At 34.8% G+C, this 24648-nt stretch overlaps 5 protein-coding genes and 1 long non-coding RNA gene across 7 annotated transcripts; 1 reads left to right on the forward strand and 5 right to left on the reverse strand.

The window, feature by feature from the left end:
- Nucleotides 65-1810, forward strand: LOC18586097 (ENTH domain-containing protein C794.11c). Of its 2 annotated transcripts, none has more exons than XM_018128992.1 (5): nucleotides 65-293; nucleotides 489-634; nucleotides 723-845; nucleotides 934-1095; nucleotides 1175-1810. In XM_018128992.1, exons 2-5 carry the CDS (start codon nucleotides 528-530, stop codon nucleotides 1572-1574), a joined length of 792 nt encoding a protein of 263 aa, XP_017984481.1. In that variant the 5' UTR covers nucleotides 65-293; nucleotides 489-527; the 3' UTR covers nucleotides 1575-1810. The 2 variants fall into 2 exon arrangements, with proteins under 2 accessions (XP_017984481.1, XP_017984482.1); XM_018128993.1 differs by having other exon boundaries at nucleotides 513-634.
- LOC18586098 (actin-66) lies at nucleotides 3804-6488 on the reverse strand. Its single transcript, XM_007009284.2, has 5 exons — nucleotides 6372-6488; nucleotides 5690-5759; nucleotides 5168-5561; nucleotides 4182-4795; nucleotides 3804-4086 (listed from the first exon to the last, which is right to left on the reverse strand). The coding sequence occupies exons 2-5, from the start codon at nucleotides 5747-5749 to the stop codon at nucleotides 4021-4023; spliced, it is 1134 nt and encodes a 377-aa protein (XP_007009346.1). The 5' UTR covers nucleotides 5750-5759; nucleotides 6372-6488; the 3' UTR covers nucleotides 3804-4020.
- On the reverse strand, nucleotides 8024-10903 carry LOC18586099 (very-long-chain enoyl-CoA reductase). Its single transcript, XM_007009286.2, has 4 exons — nucleotides 10652-10903; nucleotides 10475-10514; nucleotides 8828-9582; nucleotides 8024-8393 (listed from the first exon to the last, which is right to left on the reverse strand). Exons 1-4 carry the CDS (start codon nucleotides 10718-10720, stop codon nucleotides 8325-8327), a joined length of 933 nt encoding a protein of 310 aa, XP_007009348.1. The 5' UTR covers nucleotides 10721-10903; the 3' UTR covers nucleotides 8024-8324.
- Nucleotides 12439-14251, reverse strand: LOC18586101 (DNA/RNA-binding protein KIN17). Its single transcript, XM_007009289.2, has 2 exons — nucleotides 14081-14251; nucleotides 12439-14002 (listed from the first exon to the last, which is right to left on the reverse strand). The coding sequence occupies exon 2, from the start codon at nucleotides 13982-13984 to the stop codon at nucleotides 12818-12820; it is 1167 nt and encodes a 388-aa protein (XP_007009351.2). The 5' UTR covers nucleotides 13985-14002; nucleotides 14081-14251; the 3' UTR covers nucleotides 12439-12817.
- LOC18586102 lies at nucleotides 15155-16070 on the reverse strand. Its single transcript, XR_001929715.1, has 2 exons — nucleotides 15749-16070; nucleotides 15155-15449 (listed from the first exon to the last, which is right to left on the reverse strand). It is a non-coding gene; the product is annotated as an uncharacterized LOC18586102 (long non-coding RNA).
- LOC108663584 lies at nucleotides 22333-23745 on the reverse strand. The gene is made up of 5 exons (XM_018128760.1): nucleotides 23667-23745; nucleotides 23439-23551; nucleotides 23001-23276; nucleotides 22500-22889; nucleotides 22333-22416 (listed from the first exon to the last, which is right to left on the reverse strand). The coding sequence occupies exons 1-5, from the start codon at nucleotides 23743-23745 to the stop codon at nucleotides 22333-22335; spliced, it is 942 nt and encodes a 313-aa protein (XP_017984249.1).

The following is a 24648-nucleotide window of genomic DNA, read 5'->3' on the forward strand; positions in this document are numbered from 1 at the left end:
TTCTATATATGTATAATACAAAAAAATTGCTATACATGTAGTTAGAACCTAAAATAAGTAGGTAATTAGGTACCCAATTAACTAACTTAATATCCATATAGAAAATTAAGTAAAAACTGAACTTTTAAAGAGTCGTAGCTCCAATTTGTTGGTCAAGAACAAAGCATTAGCTTGACAGTAAACAAATCTTTTAAGGCAATTTATGTAGGACCAGGCCCGGAATCCTAAGGACAAAGCCTTCCCTCCTACCCCAAATTTGCCTTCCAATTTTCTCCTTATCAACCCTTAAACAGGTTGATTTCTTCTTACATTGCCATGCATTTTTTTATTCCCTAATTACATATGCAAATTCTCTTTTCAGAGAGCAGTTGCTGACTCATTGTTTTTTTGTTGCTGTAATGGAGTTGTTGAACTCTTAATATGCTTAGCTAAGGATTTCCAGAGAAACTTCATGCAGAATTTCTTTCACATTTATCCTTATCTTACAGGCTTGTTAGTCCTTCATATTCCAGACATAAAACTGCAAAATGGGTAGTCTTGTTTTCCACGAATTCAAAAGGCAAGCTTCTTTTTTCCTCAAGGAGAAGATCAAGACTGCTAGATTGGCTTTAACTGATGTTACACCAGTAGAATTGTAAGCTTCAGTCCTGAAACATGTTCAATATCTTTATATCTATTCATTTTCGTTTGATCCAAGTCTTTTTCTTGGTTGGATTTTGAAGATTGACAGAAGAAGCCACAGATGGAAACATGCTATCACCAGATGCATGCAGCATGGGTGCAATATCAAGGGCTGCCTTTGAAGTTGATGATTATTGGAGAATTGTTGACATTTTGCACAAGAGGTTAATTTTCTTGGCTTTTCTCTCACTTTCACTAACAGAATTCTGACTGTAAAATTCTCATATTGTTTTGCCTTTCAATCCAATTCAGATTGTCAAAGTTTGATAAAAAGAACTGGCGTGCCTCTTACAATGCTTTGGTTTTATTGGAACATCTGTTAACACATGGTCCTCTAAGGGTTGCTGAGGAGTTTCAGAATCATAGAGATTCCATCAAGGAATTGGGAAACTTTCAATATATTGATGAGAAAGGGTTGGTATATTCATCAATCAATGTTTACATCAAAATTGTTAGCGGTTAAATACTTCTTTAAGTTCTTATAAATATGCAGGTTCAATTGGGGCCTGAGTGTTGGGAAATTATCAGAGAAAATCCTGATGCTACTTGAGAATGAGTCGTTTCTCAAAGAAGAGAGAGCAAGAGCTCGAAAACTAACAATGGGGATCAAAGGTTTTGGGAGCTTCAGCCACCTTTCCTCTTCAAAGGATCAAAGGTTCAACTCGTTTAGCAACCATGGAAGATCTTGTTCTCAAGAAGACTGTTTCTTGGAGTTCAAAGAGAACTTGTCATCCGAGGAAGGGACAGGACTAACAGAACAAGATTACAATCAAAACATGTCGGCTCCAGAGAAGCTGGAAATCAATGGAGATGGATTTGACAGGGAAAGGGAACATCCATTCTGTGAAGATGAGCAAGAGACAGCAGAATCATTGCTTTCTTCAACTATGTGAAAACAGGATTTGAGGGAGTCTTTTAGTGCATGTTTGCAACAATGATAGGCTAATTAGTTTGGGTTTTTTTTCTTATTAGTGTTTATGCTACAAGGATGTGTTAAATGATCTGAAAATGAAAACGTCGATAAAAATAATAATATCTTGTGTAAATAATATATATTTTAAAGGTAAATATTTCAAGTCTCATTTTCAGATTATTCGAACTTATATGTTTTAATAATATAGAAGAAAAGAAAAAGATGGCTTAAACTCACAATAAAGCAATGTTATTGTTGAATTGAAATGCACACCTAATATGTTGTATTGTAATTCTAGGTGGGATATGCACATAATTGCATTGGAATGGTTAGAAAACAGTTTGGCAAATGCTATTGTAAATGCTTGCAAAAACTGTTTTCTTTTTTCTTTTCCCCCTTTATGATCTAGAAAAATGTTAATTAATTAGGCAATAGATTAGCTAATATCTTGTTATGTTCTATGTGGTAGGAGTTAGAAAGAGTAGGTTGGAGGACCAAAAGAAAACCGGTAATTAAAGCTCTAATGGGTGATCCAATTTTGGGACTATTTGTCTAAAAGGGTTCTAAAAGTAAGGGTGGAAAAAGAAAAAAAAAAGAAAGAAATTTCATACAATAATAATTAAGTGTTAATCATATCATTATGCAAAATGGGCGGTTTTTTATTTAATTTAATTTTTTTCAAGATAAAAAACTCACAGATATTTTAATTATATTTTATATTGTAAATTAAATAAAAATTTATATTTTAATCATATATATATCAAATGCTATAATATTACTTTTTTTAATAATCACATTTTCAATAAACATAATATATTGTAATGCAACAAATTTACTTTAATTCAATCATACCTTTGAAAAGAGTGGGAAAGAAAAAGACTGGTTTAAATAGAATTAACTAATTCCAAAAAGGCTATCAAACAGTGGTGAGTAGTCTCTCTGTCACTTTGATTTTCTCACTGTTCAGAGGTTATTACAATCAGATAAATTTCATAAGAATTAGGTGAGGATCAGCAAAGTCTAACCATGATTTTCCTTTTAGAATTAGGGAATTCCTAAATACGTTAATTCAAAATAAAGTCTATCCAATTTGCATGCTGATGATAGCTTCCTCCATTGATGAAAAGCTTCCAATATCTGTTGTTCAGACATATAATGTCTTTGCTTTACCTTCACACTTCTTTTTAGGGTCACATTTCTCAAAAAAAATATGTAGATTGCTCCCAAATTGTCCCGCTTTTCATTTATGAATTTCAAATAAGTTTTTTTTACAATAAAATACATTTATTTTTTTAGATTTTATCTTAATTTAATTTAATTATAAAAAAATTTGCAAATTTCTTAAAAAAAATCAACACAAATAGATTTCGAGTTTGAGTTTTTGGGTTTAAAACGGATGACGACGATGAAGAAGAAAATGAAGATAGAAACAAATTAATCGTGTAATCCGATGATAAAAAGGATTTTGTGGTTTTAAAATCATGACTATGTTCAATAATTTTCCAACATTGAGTGTATTTTACTTTTAAAAAAAATATATTTAGGACAAGAGAATATAGGCAGGGGTTGTTTTCTATCTATGCAGAATTGGCTTTAAGTCTAGTCAATTTCTACTTCGCAAGGTCCCAATGGGGTTCGATGGGTCAGCTAAGTGTATGGATCATACAACAGATAACAAAGGAAAGACCACATGAAACTTGGAATAAAGAGAAAAAGACAGTTCAGTTATTGGAAGCAAATAAGGTGTTTCAGCCAGAACCACCAACCCCAGCCATAAAATGTATGGAAGTAGGGTGTCTAATATCATTGTTCATAGGCTAAGGTCACGATCTTTAAAAAGAATCGTGAATCTTACATCGAGAAGAAAGAATCGTGTATCCAACATTAACTATACATTAAAATATAATTGAATATTTAAATGTTCATATCATCTTCAATCTCTATCGTGAAACAAAACCATAAACTTCAATAAAAAGTTAATGTGTAATTCCAAATATCAAAATCGACTGAGGTACTAATAAATTTATACTAAAGTACGATTGGCTATTCAAATATTCGCACCATCTTCAAAACTGTAAAACCCTAACATGGACCGTGACAATAAGTCTAAATAGGCATCTCAATTTAAAGTTAGGGAAGGATTGAATATTCAATGCAAATTGGTTCAGTTTCAATCTTCAATAGTAAGCATTATAAGGTGCAAAAGAAATCAGATATAAATAGTCAAAAACTTCTGACATTAAATAGCCATTAAAGAATTGGACCACAATCAAACCCCCTCGCTTTCTCAAAGTTCATCGTCACTCCAACATGAGAACAAACATAGATGGATAACAAAGCTAGAACAAAGCAAAGTTCCAAGCTGCACCAGAAAATGGTGATACGTTACTTTCTCTCTTTGACCCTATTTCTCAAATCAAAAACATTTAGAAGCATTTCCTGTGGACAATTGATGGACCTGACTCGTCGTACTCTGTCTTGGCGATCCACATCTGCAACCAAATAGCCAGCACAATCAGCTAATGTAAGACAATGAGCAAGCAACTGCACTACTGTATATGCAGATGAAAGGTGAATATTAACTTACTTGTTGGAAGGTGCTGAGGGAAGCCAAGATTGAGCCTCCAATCCAGACACTGTACTTCCTCTCAGGTGGGGCAACCACCTTGATCTTCATGCTGCTGGGAGCTAGTGCAGAGATCTCCTTGCTCATTCTGTCAGCGATACCAGGAAACATGGTTGAACCACCACTGAGAACAATGTTACCATACAAGTCTTTCCTGATATCCACATCACACTTCATGATGGAGTTGTATGTGGTCTCGTGGATGCCTGCAGCTTCCATACCAATCATGGATGGTTGGAAAAGCACTTCTGGGCATCTGAAACGCTCAGCACCAATGGTAATAACCTGACCATCAGGTAACTCGTAGCTCTTCTCTACTGCTGAGCTCGTTTTGGAGGTCTCTAGCTCCTGCTCATAGTCAAGGGCAATGTATGCCAGCTTTTCCTTCATGTCCCTCACAATTTCCCGCTCAGCTGTGGTGGTGAAAGAATACCCACGCTCAGTCAGAATTTTCATCAAGTGATCAGTGAGGTCACGGCCAGCCAAGTCAAGACGAAGAATGGCATGTGGGAGGGCATAACCCTCATAAATGGGGACTGTGTGGCTGACACCATCTCCAGAGTCCAAAACAATACCTACATACAAGAAAGGCACAGCATTGTTACATCCCCTGTCTCTAGTATAGCAAAAATATGTTAAAGAATGTTAAATTCAATTCAACTCCAAATGTCACAGATCAAAGCTTTAACCAGCCCTCCAAGCATTAATCAAACAGGAAACTTTTTGATAAAGTGCTCATAACATGTTATTAACAGAACCAAACTCATGCCATTCATACCAACATTCCCTAGCCAACAGTTCAGTTTCTACAAGTCAAATTATATTGATACACTCAGCAGACACATCTTCGCATATCTGGGAGCTTTTTATTATCAGTTTCAGTTAAGCACAATTCTAACAAAGTTGAACCTCAGGGAATAAATCATAATTTTATAAATGACACATACCGGTTGTACGACCACTGGCATAAAGTGAAAGCACGGCCTGAATGGCGACGTACATAGCAGGAGTATTGAAGGTCTCAAACATAATTTGGGTCATCTTCTCACGGTTAGCTTTAGGGTTGAGAGGAGCCTCAGTAAGGAGAACTGGGTGCTCTTCTGGGGCAACACGAAGCTCATTGTAGAAGGTATGATGCCAGATCTTTTCCATGTCATCCCAGTTGCTCACAATACCATGCTCAATAGGGTATTTCAAGGTCAAGATACCTCTCTTGGATTGAGCTTCATCACCAACATACGCATCTTTCTGGCCCATGCCAACCATCACACCAGTGTGTCGTGGCCGACCCACAATGCTAGGGAACACAGCTCGGGGAGCATCATCCCCAGCGAATCCAGCCTAGAGCATCAACATTTAACATTCAACTTAAATCAGATAAAAGGCAGACACATTAAAATTAATATAACATATCAGCATGTCAAAAAACACAAACTTTGACTCAAAGATAAAAGCTTTCAATGATTTACCTTAACCATTCCTGTTCCATTGTCACAAACAAGTGGCTGGATATCCTCAGCTTCTGCCATCTTCTACAACCTGATACACATAACCAAAAAAAGGTGTTAGCTTTTGGTACATATATATCATACTTAGAAAAAAAAACTAATTAAATAAAACAAAAGGTATAGATTTTCACAGAAATTCCACCAATCCCTTCCCTTCTATCAAACCTGAAATGCCAATTAATGAAACCAGCGGCTTTATATAGACTAAAATTACAAGAAAAGTCAATCTTTCTCTAATTTAATTTCTCATGCATTCTAAATATCCAAGCTTCCTCTATCTTTTTCTATCTTTATCCTTTAGGGTCTATGAAATCAAATTTCAAGCATCCCCAGATCCCCTTAAGAATCTGAAATCTATAACACCATCAGAACACATCAGCCAAAAAAACAAGAACAAATAAATCAACTAATAAACAACAAAAAAAAAATAAAACAGATCTAAGCCACAAAAAAGGAGAACCCATTAGACCAAACGGGATTCTTTTTCTGCCTTTCGATCAAAACAAAGAAAACCCAATTCATAAAACAAATCAAAACCACAGAAAAACAAACCAAAAACAAACCAAGAACAACCCAGAAAAGAAAACAGCAAGAACAGAGAAAGGGCAGCAGATCTAATGGAAAACGAAGAGAAGAAAGTGACCTTTGAGAAAACGAGGGTGTGTTTGATGGAGAGAATGCGAGGGTTCAAGAGAGAGAGAGAGAGTGTGTGTGAGGAAATGTTTTTGAAATAGAGGAGGAAAGAAGAAAGAAAGGCAAGGGGAGTATAAGAAGGGGAAGAGGGCGAACGTGGGCCGTTGGATTTATTGTATTTTCCTTTTGTGGAGAGAAAGCGTCATTGGGCTCTCTCTCTCTCATTGTCACGCATTTCCAGTCATTCTTTCACTGATTTTTCACCATCGTTGCTATTTGGTTTGGGCTTAGCTACCACTAATTTCCAACCTTCAATTTTCCCTTTTTTTTATATTTTTTTATTAAAATTCTAATCCCAGAAAAAAGTTTTATATAGGTTATATAACTAATAAATCAAATTATTATATCAATTATACTTGTAATTTTTTATAAAAAAAATATAACTATAATATGTAAGATGTATTTTTCAAAATACAAAGATTGTAAAAAGTACCGATTATCGTATTTAATATATATACTCATTATTGAAAGTGGAATTTATGAAAAAAATTGAGAAAGGATCGATTTTTTCATGTAATAAAAGTCATACTATCAAGTAAATTCTTCACTAAATTACTATCCAATGATTTAGAAAACTTCTTCTTGCATTAAAAAGGGGGAAAAACATAGGCTTTGATCTTGTTTTCAATCCCAATTCCAATACTTGATAACCTGATCAAGAAGAAGTCCTAAAATGAATGGATAAATAAATTTGAATGAGTTACATAATACAAGGGGAGCAATGCCACCATGATATGAGATGGCAAGATTTATTTGTTATTTATTTATGTTTTGTTATTGGATATGTGGTTTTTAGATTTGTAAATCTTAGATTGGTTTGAAAAATAAAATGACAACCTTGAAGGGATTTGATGGAGTTCTAGTATGTTCCTTTCAGGGAAAGATTATATGCTCTGCAAAGCTTTGTGGGGGCAACTCTTCCAACCCAAAATAGTTGTCAAAAACCCAGATTGGACCAACCATTTTTCACACTTTAAAATAAAAATTTTGATGTTGAACTCAGTCCCAAAAATCATATATTTTTTGGTACAAAAGTAGTCACCAACCAAATTTGTTGTAATAAATCATGAATAGGAATTAGTCATCATAGATTCTTAGGTGTATTTTCCCTATTTCTTATTCTCCCATTTAAGGTTTTGCAGCCATTGAAAATTACAATCATAATTAGAGTGCTTTAGGCAGTTGGGAACTTTTGTAGTTGATGGACAAGTTTCAATGTTGTTTACATTGAAGGCAGTACTGAAAAATTTAAAGCAGGTTTTGAATAATTTGGGCAGTTAGGGTTATTGCTGTGATGTGATCATTGGACAAGTTTCACAATCATAATTTCTTCATTAGATTTGAAGTTTGAAACTTAAGTTAAGATTATCATATTTAAATAACTCAAAAGACTTTTGGGGGGTTGAATTTGGGTGTCAGCATTTAACCATCATTACTTGAGCTACTAGCCAACCTCCCCTCTACTGCCATTGCCAGTTTGCCACCTTTTATCATTATAAAAACAAGGAAGTAGAGGCATGTAAGTAATGATAGTGAATTCATCCACCTTTTTTCCTATAATTCAAAAACAAGGACATGTAGTTTGATGTCAAAACTATCAGCTCAGATAATGGCATCTGCCTTATGCAATGGAATATTGATAGAACTGATCATCACAATTCACATAACAACCTACATTAATGGCTTAAACCAGCAATGATGTTCTGTCATAATGAAATTATTTCTTCCACCAAAGAGCAACTTGTCTAAACAGAAAAGCAAAATTAATCAAAACAACTTTTGTGGGGAGTGATCTTCAGTTCTAAACTGACAAGAATTGAATCTTCAATACACTTGAATAAATGCTTCTAGATTGCAGTTTGATACTGAGGAGACCAATAAGTAGCAGGTTCACACATCAATTCTACAGGAATGGGGGGAGAATTACCCATCTGCGGGGGTACTTGGGCCTTCCTTCCTTACCGTCAAATAGCTGCAAATGCCAAGAAGTCAAAGGTAAGGGAAAACTTCAATAAAAGGAAATAGCAGAGTGCTATATATTGTAAACAGTCAACTTACTTAGATATGAATTCCTTAGCTAAACTTAATTCAATATAAGAGATATCCTGTCTGCTCATGATGCACCCCAACATGCTTAAGTGTGTGCACACATGCATCATGTATGGACCTATATGAATTTTATATGCACAGAGAGGTATGCATATGCATTTTATTAGCAGAATGGAGAATGTTACTCCAAGAAATCCTAATCTGCTATGTGCTTTGCAAATTAAATAAAAGGCAATATATATCATGATCCAATTTTACTTTCAGCTTTAGGCAGAAAGGAAAGGCTGAATGCAAGGCATTAAAGTAAGGGAAGCTACGAGAACTTAGCAGTTCAACTAGAAAAGCTAAGGGAAATACCTTCTTCAAGCGGCGGTGCTTTGCAAGGGCCCAGTTGGTCATGATAGAAGTAGCAACCACAAGAAATACATAACCTGCAACAGTCTGTGTAGCAATATTGAAACCCAGCCATTGGTAAATCTCTGTTGTGTAATTTGCACATGTCACAATGTTGAACAGAAAACCACTAGGAATTTGATACCCTCCACTACCATCAGGGCTACGTAGATTCTTCAGTATGATATGACAATAGAAGTTTGCGAGTTGACAAATCAACCCAAACCCAAAACCAATCTTCATCTGGAGGTCACTAACAGGGGTGTAAAGCGGGTGGTTTACATAGTAAGCAATGTAAGCACCAAAGGTCCAGTAATAAGCACAATTTCTGAAGACATTTGATAGTGGAGATGTTGCATGGCTGAAGCGGTGGATGAAGAATGTTTCCATAATACGTTTGAAGTAGTGGAAACACCAGTAATATAAAGCATATGTTTGAACAGGGTGGATGACACGCTCCACTTTATAACCAAAGAACTGGTACACAGGGAAGTAGTAGAAGGTGGGATAAAGGATCAAAGGACCCAAATATTCAAAGAAGAAAAGTGTAGGATAAGATACTTGAGGACCCAGGTCCTTAAACACTACAGTTATATTGTTCTGGTTTCCATCACAGTAATCTTTGAGACCCTTCTTGTAGTTAAGAACAACAGGCCTCTCCTTTGACCCCGGTGGCACAGGAAGTGTTAGTCTTTGTCTTGAAGGATAGAACTTCTTAGCTGCTAGTACAAAAACGTGTGAAGTGAGTTGAAAATCTTACGACAAATGAAGCTGCCTAGACACATGCAATCAAAAATACATCTCTGCAATTTTTAGGGAAGGCTATAGATGACAATAAAAAGAGGCATAACACTCAATCAAAACATTGTCATTCATGAATGCTCAAATGCCAAATTAATAGCAAACCCCATACAACTCCTTTCCTTGAGAGAAAAGCAGGTAGCATATAATGCACATTGCAATGGCAAGATTTTCTTCCCCATGAATATGGATGGAGTCTAAATCTATCTCCTTCACAAACCCATCTGAAACTTAAATAGGAGGAAGATTTGCAACAATAACATTTACCAAGAATTTGAACAAAAATAGAAAAGCTTCACTAAGTGGAAATGTAGTAACCCTCAGATAATATAAATAACATGAAAAAATATATCCTATGCAGCTGAAAACCATATTTTGCATGAGGAATTCACTGCTCATACATGACAAATGGAAGAATTACATTTCAAGGAACATAAAAAATTGTCAACCTCGTTGACATCTGTCAAGAATACATAAGGAAACATCATCTTACCCAAGGTTTCTAGTTACTTCATCGCTCAACTGTCAACTCCGTTATCAAAGATTTATACTCCAATATGAAAAGCATCCATGCAATACAATATGCAAATAAAAGAATTCAAACTCTAGCCTCAGCTTGAAACGGGTAGGGTTCAAGAAAGAGAAACCTTAAACAAAAACACAAGCGGAATAACAGGAAATTCCCACGAAAATGGAATTATTTCCCCCAGTTCAGAGTTATATGACAATTATTCCCTCCTTGTTTTGTTCCGTGGCACTTGATTGACAAACATGGTAACAAATTAAACACTAAGAAATCAAATCACTTACTTCTTTTGTGAATTGCCTCCTGCAGATCAGCCACAGTGGCCTACATGAAAAGAAAAAAAAAAGAAACACAATAAATTTCCTTTCTTTTCCTTCATTTTCCAAGCAAACAATCAGTTTAACACTACAAATCACGAAAGAGTTAAAAACCCAAGAAAAAAGAAAGAAAGAAAAGCATACTGAGTCATGAAGCTCAAGGCCTCCTTTGATGACCTCTCTTCCACTCCGTGAAACTAGTGTGACCTTCATCCTTCTTGAAACCAAAACAAACGAGGCCCAATTTTTGTTATGGTGAAAGGAACAAACCCTTTAGAGCTTTAAGCTTGGAAAGTGTGGATGCGTTCAATATCTGAGATCCCAAAGTTTATAACTCGAAAAAGAAAGTGAGAAGCTGTGGGTTTATTTTAGTTTAAGAAATGCGGAAGTGATGGAATTGAGTAAGTATATATTAAAGGCGTATGGTTGGGGTAGGAGAGCTAACTATCTAGGCCGGTAAACCACACCTTTTCCTTAACTGCGACATCTTTCGAGGGGTCCACTTTAATAGGCCCCCATTTACGGTCCTGATCTTCACACGTCGCCCATCTTGCCTACAAGATCAATTGTTACTATTTTCCATCATATACACCTCCTTTAATTTTTCTTCTCAAAATTTAAACTGGGGATTCCAAAGTTGAATGTCTATTGATTATTACAATATAATTTGTAATATAGACATTTGGACATAAAATTTATTTATCTGTCACTATCGTAATATACGATCATGTGAGTGGTTGAACGTTGATCCATAACTAAATTAAAGTGACCAAAGCAGATCTCTTCCCCAACTAACTGGGAATTTATGTACCCGTCAATTTATTCAAGTATAATGACCCAGCCCTTAGACTTTTCTAGGTAGCGGCAGCTGGCGCCACGAGGCGGAGCCACCCCACCCCACGCCTCTCTCTGCCCCTGTTAAGCATTGTTATTCCAGTTGATAAACATGGGTGATGCTGTGACCATGGCGTCACTGGAAAATAGACAAAGAATACATGTACAAACCAATATATGGAAATCCAGATCCCAGAAGGCAGGGCAACTTCCCGGTTCCCACAAGTTCCATTCTCCATTCCTTCGTTTTCTTTACCTAACTTTCTGCCAAACTCTATATCACAACTCAATAGCAGCATCAATCTACATGATTATATTATCAATTAAAGGATGATCGGTTGGAAACAGCACTTTGTTATCATCGAGTACTAACTTGCCTAGAAAATCACGAGTGCTGTACAAAAGGGATGGACTGGATATCAACATGGTGGATGCTCGACGCATTTATAGTGTTAGGTTTCCCCCCTGAACCAACTCCAGAGAAAATACGTCAGTGCATAAAGGCATTTATTTCGTGACCATTTGAATGATCTTTAATAGCAAAAAGAGCCAGCTTCTTACATGATTTAGGCAATATATTTACATTTGAATTTTGAACCAAAATGGCTCCATTCAATTCCTAGTTCACACTCCATTCATCAACAGAGGTTTTCAACATATGGCAAAAACAATACATGAATAAACCAAAAGAATCATGCATTGCACAAGCTAGTGAATTTTTTGAGGAATTGATACAAAAAGAAGATCAAATTTCATGAATATAGGCTAAAATTCTACCTATAACTCACTGGGAAACTATGTAAGGAGCCTCATATTCAATAGCCTTCAGCACTCTTCCATCAACCCCGTGGAGAACCACTCCATTAAAGGTTCAATCTTTCACCAAACTAAAAACTAATTTTCCAGGATTCCAGCAATCTCATAATTCTCAAGCTACAAAACCATTTCATAAGCCACCACAAGAAGTAACCAAATATAAAAGTAGAAAATAAACTATCTTAGTTCTATAGTGTTAGTTATCCCACAAATGTAAGTTAGGGCCACGAGAACCCACTCCAGAAAAAGAAAAATTTGTCAGCACATCAAGGCATTCCATGGAAGATTCAAAATCAGATGTGTTCTTAGTTTCTTATCTGATCATTTACATTTGAATGTCTAATTACATGAGCTCCATTCAATTTAGCTACCAAGAAAACAAAAGGAAATGAAGCAAGACAAAATCTATACTAGCATAGAAATTGCTAAATATACTGCTTTACCAACAGTTAGGGGTTCCTAATCCCTGAAAATACCAATTCACAATGCTGAAATTTTCTAAACGAATAAAGACAGTGAAAGTTTTTAACACAGTTATTAGCATTTATCAAGCAAATGATACATGACCAAATAAGATCCATGCATTGCACAAGCTATTGAATGTTTTTGACGACCAACTGATAAAGAGCAAAAATATCAATTTCCATCCTTATGAGCTCACTAGACAACTTTGCATATATCTTCATACTCAATAGCTTTAATCACACGTCCATCATACACCCCCTTCTCTATCTGCACCTTTGCACAAAACTTCTCTGTATCAACACCCAACAACCTCGCGTTCGACCCACGATATGCCCCATTCACTATCCTCACCAATCCCCCAATTTGAGGAATCACAGTCTCCAGCTCTTCTTGATCAACTCTCAGCGCATGTTTACTCTCAAACATCTCAATCTCTCCCACATACTTATCAATCACTTTTCTCACAAAACCTTTCTGCTTATAATACCCTTTTTCCGCCAAAGCTTTACTCATCACCTTTACAATTATCCCCTCACAAAGCCAATAATCTTTCCTATTACTTCTCTCCTTCGCCTTCTCCTCTTCCCTCATCAACTCTTCCAATGCATTTTTTCTCCCACCATTCTCTTTCCTCTCATTATTCTTTTTCTTCTTCTCGTTCTCTTCCTCCTCGAAAACCAACCTAGCAGAACTCGAACTCTCCCCTTTCACGTTTCCACCTCCTAAAGAAAACCCAATTTTCACTCCATTCTCTAAGTTCAGCTCTTTCATGACCGCCTTTTTTTCATTCTCCTCAGATTCCAAAGGAGCTTTTAACTGCCCAGCTTTCTCAATTTGCTTTTGAATTTCCCTCTCTTGTTTCTCTTCCTCTACCATATCCAATTTAATCCTTTTATTCTTCATTTTTTCCTTAAAAATCGTCTCTGAATCTCTATCAATATAAGTAATAAACCAACCTTTCGGCGTCTCTTCAACCTTACATTTACCGGTCCGTCCCAAATACTTAATAAACTCCGTTAACGTAGCCCATTGGGTCGAATTCATATGAACGTGATGTCGATCATGAATAAACTCATTGTAAACGACAGTGGCGGCCACGCGACTGAACCGGTGGCTCCGTTTCATGAGGTCGAGGAAGTTCTGCTCGAACTCTTCGGAGTATCCAGACACGATCCGATCCGGATTCTGCCCGAAGATTTGCATTTGGCGTTGGTGAGATTCGCTCATGCAATGGCATTTAAATCCGTTTTCGTCTCGGCATTGCTTTTGGCACATTTGACAATACCATCGAAGCTTCTGGAGACCTTTGGCTTTGATTCGGTTCGCGATTGCTTTGGGTGTCAGGAAATCGTTTTTTCCCATTGGGAAAAATCGGAAACCCTAGAATTGAAAAATATAATTAGAATTGAAAAAACAATGAAAAAGAAAAGAAAATTGATTTTTTAAAGGGAGACGAACCTGAACTCGATTAAAATTGAGAGAATGATAGGCGGCGGCGGCGGCGAGTAAGTTAAACCGGCGGCTAAAGAGAGGCGGTGAAAGGAAAAGGAAGCGCTGACTGTGAATGAAAATTGGAGAAGGAGAAGGGGATAGAGGGTCTAATTCGTAACGGGCCGGGTTTAATTACTATGGCTTTTAAGATTTTTTCTTTGCCCTATTTTAAATAGAAGAGCCCAATTCAAGGGCCACTTTTTTATAAACAAAGTCCATCTTTTTATAAAACCTAAAAAATATAATTTTTATTATACCTAAAAAAGAAAGGCCATATTTTTATTAAAAAATATTTTTTTTTGTTTTTTTAATTTTAGAATTTAAAAGTCTAAAAGATAAAGAAAATAAAAAGGGTAAAATCTGGTATAGTTATTGTTTTTTTATTTTAGAAAGTTATAATAAAGTAAAAATAAATATATATTATTAAAATGTGACACCAATTTTACAAATAATTGTTTAATATAAAAGTAAAATTATATATTTTGGGAACTAAGCAAATTATATTGTTAATTTTCAACCATTTGAAAAAACTTATTTGTTTCTTTTTTCATTCTAATTATTCCCATTTAAAGGAAAAGAAATAGCACCCTAATTGAAGAGGATTTAATTTATTTATATTTGTTTTCTTTACATGGTCAGAGTGCTTGCAAGAGAAATTGTTGAATTGAGACTTGCATTGAAGACCTTGCAAATCTTTATCACATGGCAAAATGATGATATTTTTTTCAAGGACATTGGAAAGTGGTGAAATAAGGAAGAGCAAATCAATCAAACAACATAGTGAAGAGACGACCAAGAGGTATAAAGGCATTTTCATGTGACTGAATAATCATGTCTTTTAAATGCTTTTGATCTCTAAGAGGTGGTAGAACAAGGAAGTGAAACAAATCTCAACACCTATAGATCAAATCAAGCATCATAGGAAGAGATGACCAAGTGGTACAAGGCACTGCCATGCCATGCATTCCTTGTGCAATGACAGATACCATCTTCACGAGGATAATGGCTTGTTGTGAGATTGCCAAAGAAATTTGGAACAAGTTTAAAGAAGGATCTTAGGATTCAGATAGAACAAAACAAATGCAAGTTTAATACAAGGGTACTACAATGCCATTGTTGAAAACTCAAATTCATTTTTCCCTTTCAAGAATCAAGAAACATGATCGCTAAAAAACTAAGCATCTTCATATCTTCTTGCAAATAATCTAATTGTTCTTACTAAATCAGAAAACAAATGTATTGAAACAATAGCCACAAAAAGAAATAAAAATGCTCATTCTTTGTTTTCAGGTTGTTTCTTCTTAGCCTCATCCACATTTTCAACCGGTGGTAGTGTCTGCATTACCAAATTCGCACAAGCCATTAGTAAATAAGGGAAATGCTAAAAATTTATTCACTGGGTTATGTCATTGTATCTATTCGAACACAATTCGAACAATCTAGAACAAATTAGCATATAAATCATAATTCTGTAATTGACATAATAATGGGTTTCAAGAATTCAAAATGTTGGGTTGGGGCATTTCGTCGAACATTTGAAGGGTATGTCAATATCCAAGAAACACATAGATCAAACGAAGTGAAGTAGTACTACAAAGAAATGAAGAAATTAGCAGTGGAGAAAGTCGTGATTACGAGATTAGGCTTGTAGACGTTGTGGACGACGGAAGCGCCGGCGAGAAGTGAAACGATGACGACGACGCATGACCAGGCCAGAGACGGAGTCCCCGTCGGCTGTTTCGCTGCTCCAAATTTTTGGTTCATTGGTCCTTTCTTTTCCCGAAGTTTCTTTTAGAAGCTGCTCAGTAACTTCAAAGTTTCTTTTGTTTTGACCTTTGCCGGTGTTTTCCAAGGAGTTAGTACTTACTTCCCATGCTCGTTGCTAGCATGGAAAAGACATAAATACTACTAATTTTATGTCGTTGTTGTTATTTTATTGTGATGTTTTAAGTCATTTCCTTAATTAAGTTGGTATCGCTTGACTCGTGATATTAGATTCACTTTACACATTATATATAATATAATAGTATCAGTGATTATATACCTCGATTTAGAAATTTATGATAGACATATTAATATATATTGTAGTGAATAAATATATTTGATCATTTAGTTTATTGATTAATATATAATTTTCTGTTTAAAGAACATAATTCAAACCCCTTTATCTAATTATTAAAAAAAATTATAATGAATTAGTATTAATCTTAGTCCACTTTTCGTCTCACCTTAATTTCTAGAATATATGAGAGACAGCACTTCATATTTAATTTTATCCATTGACCCAGTTGTATTAACTTGTTAATGGGGTATCAAATTCGTAGTACATTTTTTCTATGGGACAATATAATAAAAGTAGTAAGTTTAATCATTATCCCAGTAATTAGTTTGATATCAAATTCATAGTACATTTGAAATAATACTAATTACTTTGTGATTTTGAAACCAAGTTTACCTTTGAAATAATACTAATTCCTTTTGGCAGATAAATCGATCCATTAGCTTTCACCATCTCACAAACCTAAGCCTAATTACTAGTCAATTGACTTTTAGAAAACCCTTCAACTAAAATTCTTTACTCCATTATTTTTTAAATATATATATATATATATATATACATTGTTACGTACATGTTACATTAAAGAATGGTTTAACAAGTCTTCTATCTCACTAAAGTCTTTTGTCAATTAAGTCAAAGACTCACCGTGACATCGTCCGTGACGAAAGAATAAAACTCGCTTTAAAAAAAAAATGGTTGAACATGGAATTTCTAGTCCAATTTGTTTACTTTTCTTATGAAAGAAGGCCAAAAAATAACGCGGAACTATGAGCGAAACACAAAATGAAAGAGGATTCTGGGTCAAAGTCGTTTTCCCCTACAAATTTATGTATAATTAATTCTTCGCCTAGAAATCTTTCTTTCAACTCGATTCTGACACCAGCCTCTACCTTCATCATATCTGCTGAATTTGGCCTGAAATATTTTTAATTAGGCTTATAACAGAAAAGGGTATTCTTTTTTTCTGCATATCGAGTTGAAATATATTCATACACAGCAGATAAATTGATTTAGTTTTGAAGAAAAAGCAGCAAGAATCAACTAGAAGAGATATGCCTACGCAGCTGAAAGAAGAGTTGCTGGAGAATTGCCAAAGGGATGATTTTCAGCTTGATGTTGCCGAGCCCGAGAATGAAAACCTTGTGTTGGAGAACCAGGCTTCCAACCAAGAGGTAGCTCTCCGCTCTGAGCAAAGCTTGAAAGCAAAGAAGCAAGGCCCATCGTTGGTCGTATTTCTGAAGCTGGCCGTTTCTGCTTTTCTTGGTGATCCTTCGTTGTTCATTTCTGCTATGTTTCAAATCAACCAATAGTAGTTTTTACAGTTGCAGGGGGTTTGTTTCAGAGTTTGTTGCTGGTTTTGTTGGATGATTCATGTTGAAATAGCTCATGATGGGAACTTTAGAAAGAGATTGGTCTGCTTAATTGAATCCTCAATTCCCTATCCAATTCCTCTCCCAGTAGAGCTGAATCATGTATCAAATTAAGCACCTGGAATGCTTATATGACTTAAACATGTTTGTTGCCTGATTGTTCATGAGCTTGTTTTTGACACCAAAACCCCACAATCAGTTCAATGTAGAAGAGGTAAAAGACTGCTGCAGTTTCCTGCAGCAAAACATAACGAAAACAGAGGATCATCTGCAATCTGGCCTGACTGTATAAATTCAATATTCCTCTTAACATTTCCAGCAACAAATTTAGTTTGAACATTTTGGCCAATGTGCTAGAAGAACCCACAAATTCAACATGGGGATAACAATCAGATCAATGACTTTATGCACTTTGCTTTGAATTTGTTAAAAACAAAGAACCTTATTAGACCAGTATGAATCAAATTCAAAACAGAAAATGGAAAGTAACTCTATTTAAAATTGAATTTCACAAAAATCCGGGCAAAGATATGTATTTAACTCTTTGAATAAGGATATGTATACATTTATTATAGAAGCAATACTAAAATTACTTATTTCTCGATATTAGAAAATAAATCATGTTACTTACAAACTATAAAAAGTAGACAATAGTCCAAAAGGGACCTTTCAAAAAAAAAAATAGTCCAAAAGGGTTTCAAGTTATCAGACTTCATAAAATTTTGAATGTATAAAACTGTATTATTAGCTACCATAGACAAAGCAAGGAAGTACATAGTATATGTTAGAAAAAAAATTATTAACAACAAAGGAATATAAAACAAGTAAAATAGTAATTGGTCTAAGGCGTGGTATCGCTGTCCTTAAGGATAATTTTCATCCCTTCGGAGTATAAAACTCGGTGCAAAAGGACTGAAGCAGTTATCCTTCAGGATTCAACAGACCATTCTTTATAGTTTGCACAAACTATTAAGGGATGACAGGAACAGCAGAAAGAAAAAAACCCAACTAGAAAAAAAAGGAGGCAGAGAAAGCTTAAGAAAAAAAAGGAGGCAAAGGAAATGAGTGGAGAAAGCTTAAGAGAAGAAAAGCTTTGGTGTGTGTTGTGAGTAGGGGTGTGAGGCTGTATTTATAGGCATGGAGTGAAGTGAACGTTGCACCAAATAAGGTGAACGTTGCACCAGATTAAGGAGTTGAGAAAAACCTGGTCAGCATTCATACTAAGTCAAATAAACGTTGGAGTAAAATAAGGATAAACGTTGGAGTAAAACTAAAAGAACTAGGTAAGCATGGTAGAGTTTGAGTTTAATTTAATCAAAAGCTGGAAAAGCTTAAAAAAATTAAAGCCAAGGTACAAAAAGTCACTTAGGCACAGCCCACTTGTGTATTCAAGCGCAGGGGGGGAAATATGAAATTTCTAAAGGTTTGGCCCAATCTTGTGTGCGCACGAGCCCACTCCATTTTCTTTGCTTGCAACAAGCCCATAGTTGGTTTTCATATATAAGGCATTCACCTTTTATGTATCTTGGCAATGTGGGATTTTTTTTTTTTTATAATTGGGAGAGGGGGGATTCGAACCTTACTTTTTAAGCAGGAGGAGCATGCACCAACCAATGAGCCAAATGCTCGGGTGCGGCAATGTGGGATGTTTGAACCTTATGAAATACACTATTTTTCAACAATCCTCCACATATTTCATAAGGTTTTATAAGAAGTTTCGCTAGGTCAAATTTCATTTGAGTGTAATGCATCGTGACTAGTACTTTTTAAGCTATGAACTACCTTTAGAAAGAATGAAATATAAGTCACAGAATTTTGGTGAAGTTTGTAACTTATATGAACCAAAATTCTTTATATGAAATATAGTTTTCATCAATCACATTACACCTCCATAATTTCTGCTGTTCAACGCGGTTTTGTGCAAATAGGCCATGTGCATGCCTAGTTATTCATAAGTGCTCTACAGAATTTTCCATAATTCTCATAGGAGCGGCCCCACTCCACACTTATATAGGTTGATTCCATCAATTGTATACTACAATATAATACATTACCCATAAGGGATATGGAATGCATTAAAAGTTTAACTCAACCTCTCTTGCATTGTAGTTTTACACTACTTACACACCATAGGAAGGACAATAATTTCAATAGTGCATTAATTTATCAATAAATAACTTGTTATTACCCATATGAACCTAATTCATGGGATTTCCAATCACATAGGTTGGGTTACTATTATTTTTTGATTTCCTCATTTGGCTTAAGTCCTATTCCCCTCGATGTAGCATTAATTAATTTTCTTCCCAGGGGTTTAGTTAGAAGATCAGCCAAATTCAACTCTGACTTCACATAATTAATGGATATAATTTCATCTCTAAGCAGCTGCTTTACTACATCATGTCTCAAACAAATGTATCTATTTTTACCATTAAAAGTTTTATTCTTTACAATGGCTATTGCTCGCTTGGCAATCACAATGCATAGACACAGAAGATGTTGGTTTAATTCCCAACGAAATATCTGCTAAGAGGTTTCTCAACCACTCAACCTCATTGCCAACCAACACTAAAGCTACAAATTCTAACTCAATTGTAAATTTAGCAATTATTATTTGTTTGGCTGATTTCCAAGTTATAGCACTCCCATCAAGGGTGAATACATAACCGCTTGTAGATTTCGTCTCATCCGAATGTGAGATCCAGTTAGCATTAATGTATCTTTCTAATACAATGAGAAATCCATTATATAAAATACCATAATTTATGGTACCTTTCAATATTTCATCACCCTACTCAAGGCAGTCCAATGATCTCTATTAGGACTTTGTGTATATCTACTCAATCTACATACAGCATAAGCTATATCTGATCGAGTATAATTCATCAAATGTATCAGACTCCCAATAATCTATGCATACTTAGACTGAGCTACACTATCACCTCTATTTTTCTTTAATTAGATATTACTATCATAAGGAGTACTCATAGGTGTGACATCAAAATGTCCAAGCCTTTTAAATAGGCTCTCAACATGATACTCTTGTGTTAGCATTAAGCCACTATCACATCTTATGATTTTAATACCCAAAATAACTTTGGCTTATCTTAGATCTTTCATGTCACATTTAGAAGCTAAAAAACATTTTGTTTTATTGACCACATCAATGCATGTACCAAAAATAAGCATATCATCAACATATAAGCAAATAATCACACATTCACTATCAACAGTTTTTGTGTACACACATTTATCAACTCCAATAGTAGAAAATCTATTACTAACAAGAACTTGATCAAATTTCTCATGTCATTGTTTTGGTGCTTGTTTCAAGCCATATAATGATTTAATCAATTTACAAACTTTGTTTTATTGACCAGGAAGAATACATCCCTCGAGTTGTGCCATATAAATTTCTTCTTCTAAATCACCATTTAAAAAAGCAGTTTTTACATTCATTTGATGAACAACAAGTTTGTAAATTGAAGCTAAGGTAAATAAAACACGAATTGATGCAATTCTTGTTACTGGAGCAAAAGTATCAAAATAGTCAATATTTGATTTTAGAGTAAAACCATTTGCAACTAATCTAGCTTTATATATATCAATAGAACCATCAGGATTACATTTCCTTTTAAAAATCCATTTGCAACCAATTGGTTTGGCTCCATGTGGTAAATCAACTAATTTTCAAGTTTGATTTTGTAAAATTGAATCAATCTCATTTTGTATGGCTTCTTCTCAAAATAAACTTTCTTTAGAAGAAATTACATCAGTATAAGTTAAAGGATCATTATCTACAAGATAAGTATAAAAATCATTACCAAAAGAAATCTCCTTCCTTGGTCTTTTACTCATTCTCAAATCATCATTTTATATTTTCAAAATCATTTTTATTAAAAGGTGCATGAGAAATTGTATCAGTTCTTAATGGAAAAATATGCTTAAAATATTCAGCATTCTTTGTTTCAACAATTGTATTACAATCAAGAACATCACTTTTAAATGCAAGAAATCTATATGCAGCACTATGTTCAGCATAACCAATAAACATGCAATCAGATGTCTTAGAATCAATTTTTCTCTTTTTAAATTCAGGAAGCATTACCTTAGCTAGACACCCCTATATTTTCAAATATTTTAAATTAGGAGAATAACCTTTCCATAATTCATAAGGTGTCTTACCAGTTTTCTTATAAGGTATTCTTTTTTTTAGTATGACATGCAGATAATAAAGCTTCACCCCACAAATTTTCATGTGCATTGGAACTAACAAGCATAGAGTTCATCATTTCTTTTAATGTTTTATTTTTTCTTTCAATTACATCATTTGGTTCAAGAGAATATGGAGGAGTAATTTCATGAATTATTTCTTCTTTTTCACAAATATCATTAATCGGTATATATTCACCCCATTTATCTGATTTAACTCTTTTTATCCTTTTATTCAGTTGATTTTCTACTTCGGCTTTATATTTAATAAACATGTCAAAAGCTTCATCTTTATGCCTAAGCAAATAAACTTTAGTAAATCTAGAATAATCATCAATAAATGTAACATAGTATTGCTTACTACCTCTAGTCACAATTTGTTTTAGATCTCCTAAGTCTGTATGAATTAAACTTAATAATTCAGATCTCTTATTTACTGAAATACAAGTTTTCTTAGTTGATTTTGTTTCAGCATATATTTCGCATTTATTAATGCATCCATTTTTAATATTAGAAATTAAACCTAATGATTGCATTTTCTTAATATAAGAAATGCTAATATGTCATAGTCTACCATGTCATAAATCAACAGAGTCAATCATGTAAGCGGAAGAATTGCCATTTTCATTCAAAACATTGGAAATGTTAAGTACAAAGAGTCCCTGATTGCAATAACGTTTACCCACAATACATTATTTTTTGTCATCACGATATTGTCAGATTTGAATGACATTTTCACCCCAACCTTGCCTAATAAGGCCACAGATACTAAGTTTGCCCTTATATTGGGAACATGAAAAACATCATTTAGAACTAGGGTCTTGCCAGATGTGAGCTTGAGAAGGACTTTCCCTTTACCAAGAACTTGAGCAGTTCTAGAATCACCAAGGTATATTGTCTCTTCTCCTTCCACTACTGGAGTATAGGAGGTAAAGGCATTTTTGTGTGCACAACTATGCCTGGTAGCACCTAAGTCTACTACCCATTCCTTCACACTAGCCACCATATTTGCTTGTGAAATGACTGCAACAATTACATCGTCGGATTCATCTACTTTGACCAAGTTGACTCTTGGATTAGCAAGTTTGTCATTTCCCTTTACTCTTTTCTTGCATTGTGCTGCATGATGCCCTAGCTTTCCACAGATAAAACAACTACCCTTCTTTTTGAAGGTGGGATGAGGAGCTTTGGGTTTATGATCAAGTTTGTAAGAGTACTTTTGTTGACGCTGGGTTCTGCCTTATACTAGATTGGCTTTAGTTGTAATTTCCTTAGCTTTAGAGGCTTTAATCTCCCTACGGGTTGTGTCTTCAATGATGATGTGAATAATCAAATCTGCAAGTGATAATTGCTTTTCCTTGTGCTTCAATTGTTGCTTGTATCCATTCCAAGATTCTGGCAACTTCTCAATCAGCAATCCAGCAACGAATTCTTCTTGCAAGTTGATTTTTTCAGCCTTCAAATCATCCACCAGCTTGTGGTATTCATTGATCTGACTCTTGATATCCTTGTCATCTATCATCTTCCGGCGATAAAAGTTGCCAATCATGAACTTCTATTTTCTAACATCTTCAGTAGTGTATTTGGCTATCATTGACTCATATATTTACTTTGCTTCTTTGTAAGGGCTGTATACATCAAACAACTCATTAGAAAGTGTGCTAATGATTGTATGCCTGCATACCTTATTTGCATGCATCCATGGTTCTTGCATCTTGACATCATCTGGCTTGGAATCAATTAGTGCAAAACCCACCCCATGAACATCAAGGATTGAAAAAAATCCTTTCTTGCCACCTTTTGAAGTTTATGCCATCAAAGACTTCTATTTTGGAAATATCTGGAAATTGTTTGACGTATGAAACCGAGGGCATAGGAGTAATGGTCATTGGAGTGGAAGTCATGGGGGAACCGTTGACAATGGTGGTGGCAGTAGGGACAGAGGCAGCATTAGGAATAATGGTAGTAGCATTATCAATGTTGGAATCCATTATCCTTAAGAATGTTAGAAAAAAAAATTATTAGCATCAAAGGAATATAAAACAAGTAAAACAGTAATTGGTCTGAGGCGTGGTATCACTGTTCTTAAGAATAATTTTCGCCCCTTCGAAGTATAAAACTTGGTGCAAAAGGACTGAAGCGGTTATCCTCCAGGATTCAACAGACTCTTCCTTATAGTTTGCACAAACTATTAAGGGACGACAAGAACAATAGAAAGGAAAAAAGTCAGCTAGAAAAGAAAAGAGGAAGAGAAAGCTTAAGAGTAGAAAGGAGGCAGAGGAAATTAGCGAAGTAAGCTTAAGAGAAGAAAAACTTTGGTGTGTGTTGTGAGTGAGGGTGTGAGGTTGTATTTATAGGCATGGAGTGAAGTGAACGTTGCACCAGATTAGGGAGTTGAGAAAAACCTGATCAGCATTCATACTAAGTCATATAAACGTTGGAGCAAAATCAGGAGAACCAGGTAAGCATGGTAGAGCTTGAGTTTGATTTAATCAAAGGCTGAAAAAGCTTAAAAAAAATTAAAGCTAAGGTACAAAAAGTCACTTAGGCTCAACCCACATGTATATTCGCGCGCAAGGGGGAATATGAAATTTCTAAAGATTTAGCCTAATCTTGTGTGCACATGAGCCCACTCAATTTTCCTTGCTTACAACAAGCCCATAGTTAATTTTCATATATAAGGCATTCACATTTTATATATCTAAGCAATGTGGGATGCTTGAACCTTATGAAATATACTATTTTTCAATAGTATATTAGATTGAAAAAGACAAAGCAAGGAAAGCTCAATTTAATTAAGCTACAATAGTCATAGCAGAAAAGTTTATTATATTCTAATTTTGTCTTTCAAAGACTTAATACTCTAGCAAGGAAATTATAATTAGTTAATTATG

Source organism: Theobroma cacao, chromosome 10, assembly GCF_000208745.1.
Source record: "Theobroma cacao cultivar B97-61/B2 chromosome 10, Criollo_cocoa_genome_V2, whole genome shotgun sequence".
In the NCBI taxonomy this organism is placed as follows: Eukaryota; Viridiplantae; Streptophyta; class Magnoliopsida; order Malvales; family Malvaceae; genus Theobroma; species Theobroma cacao.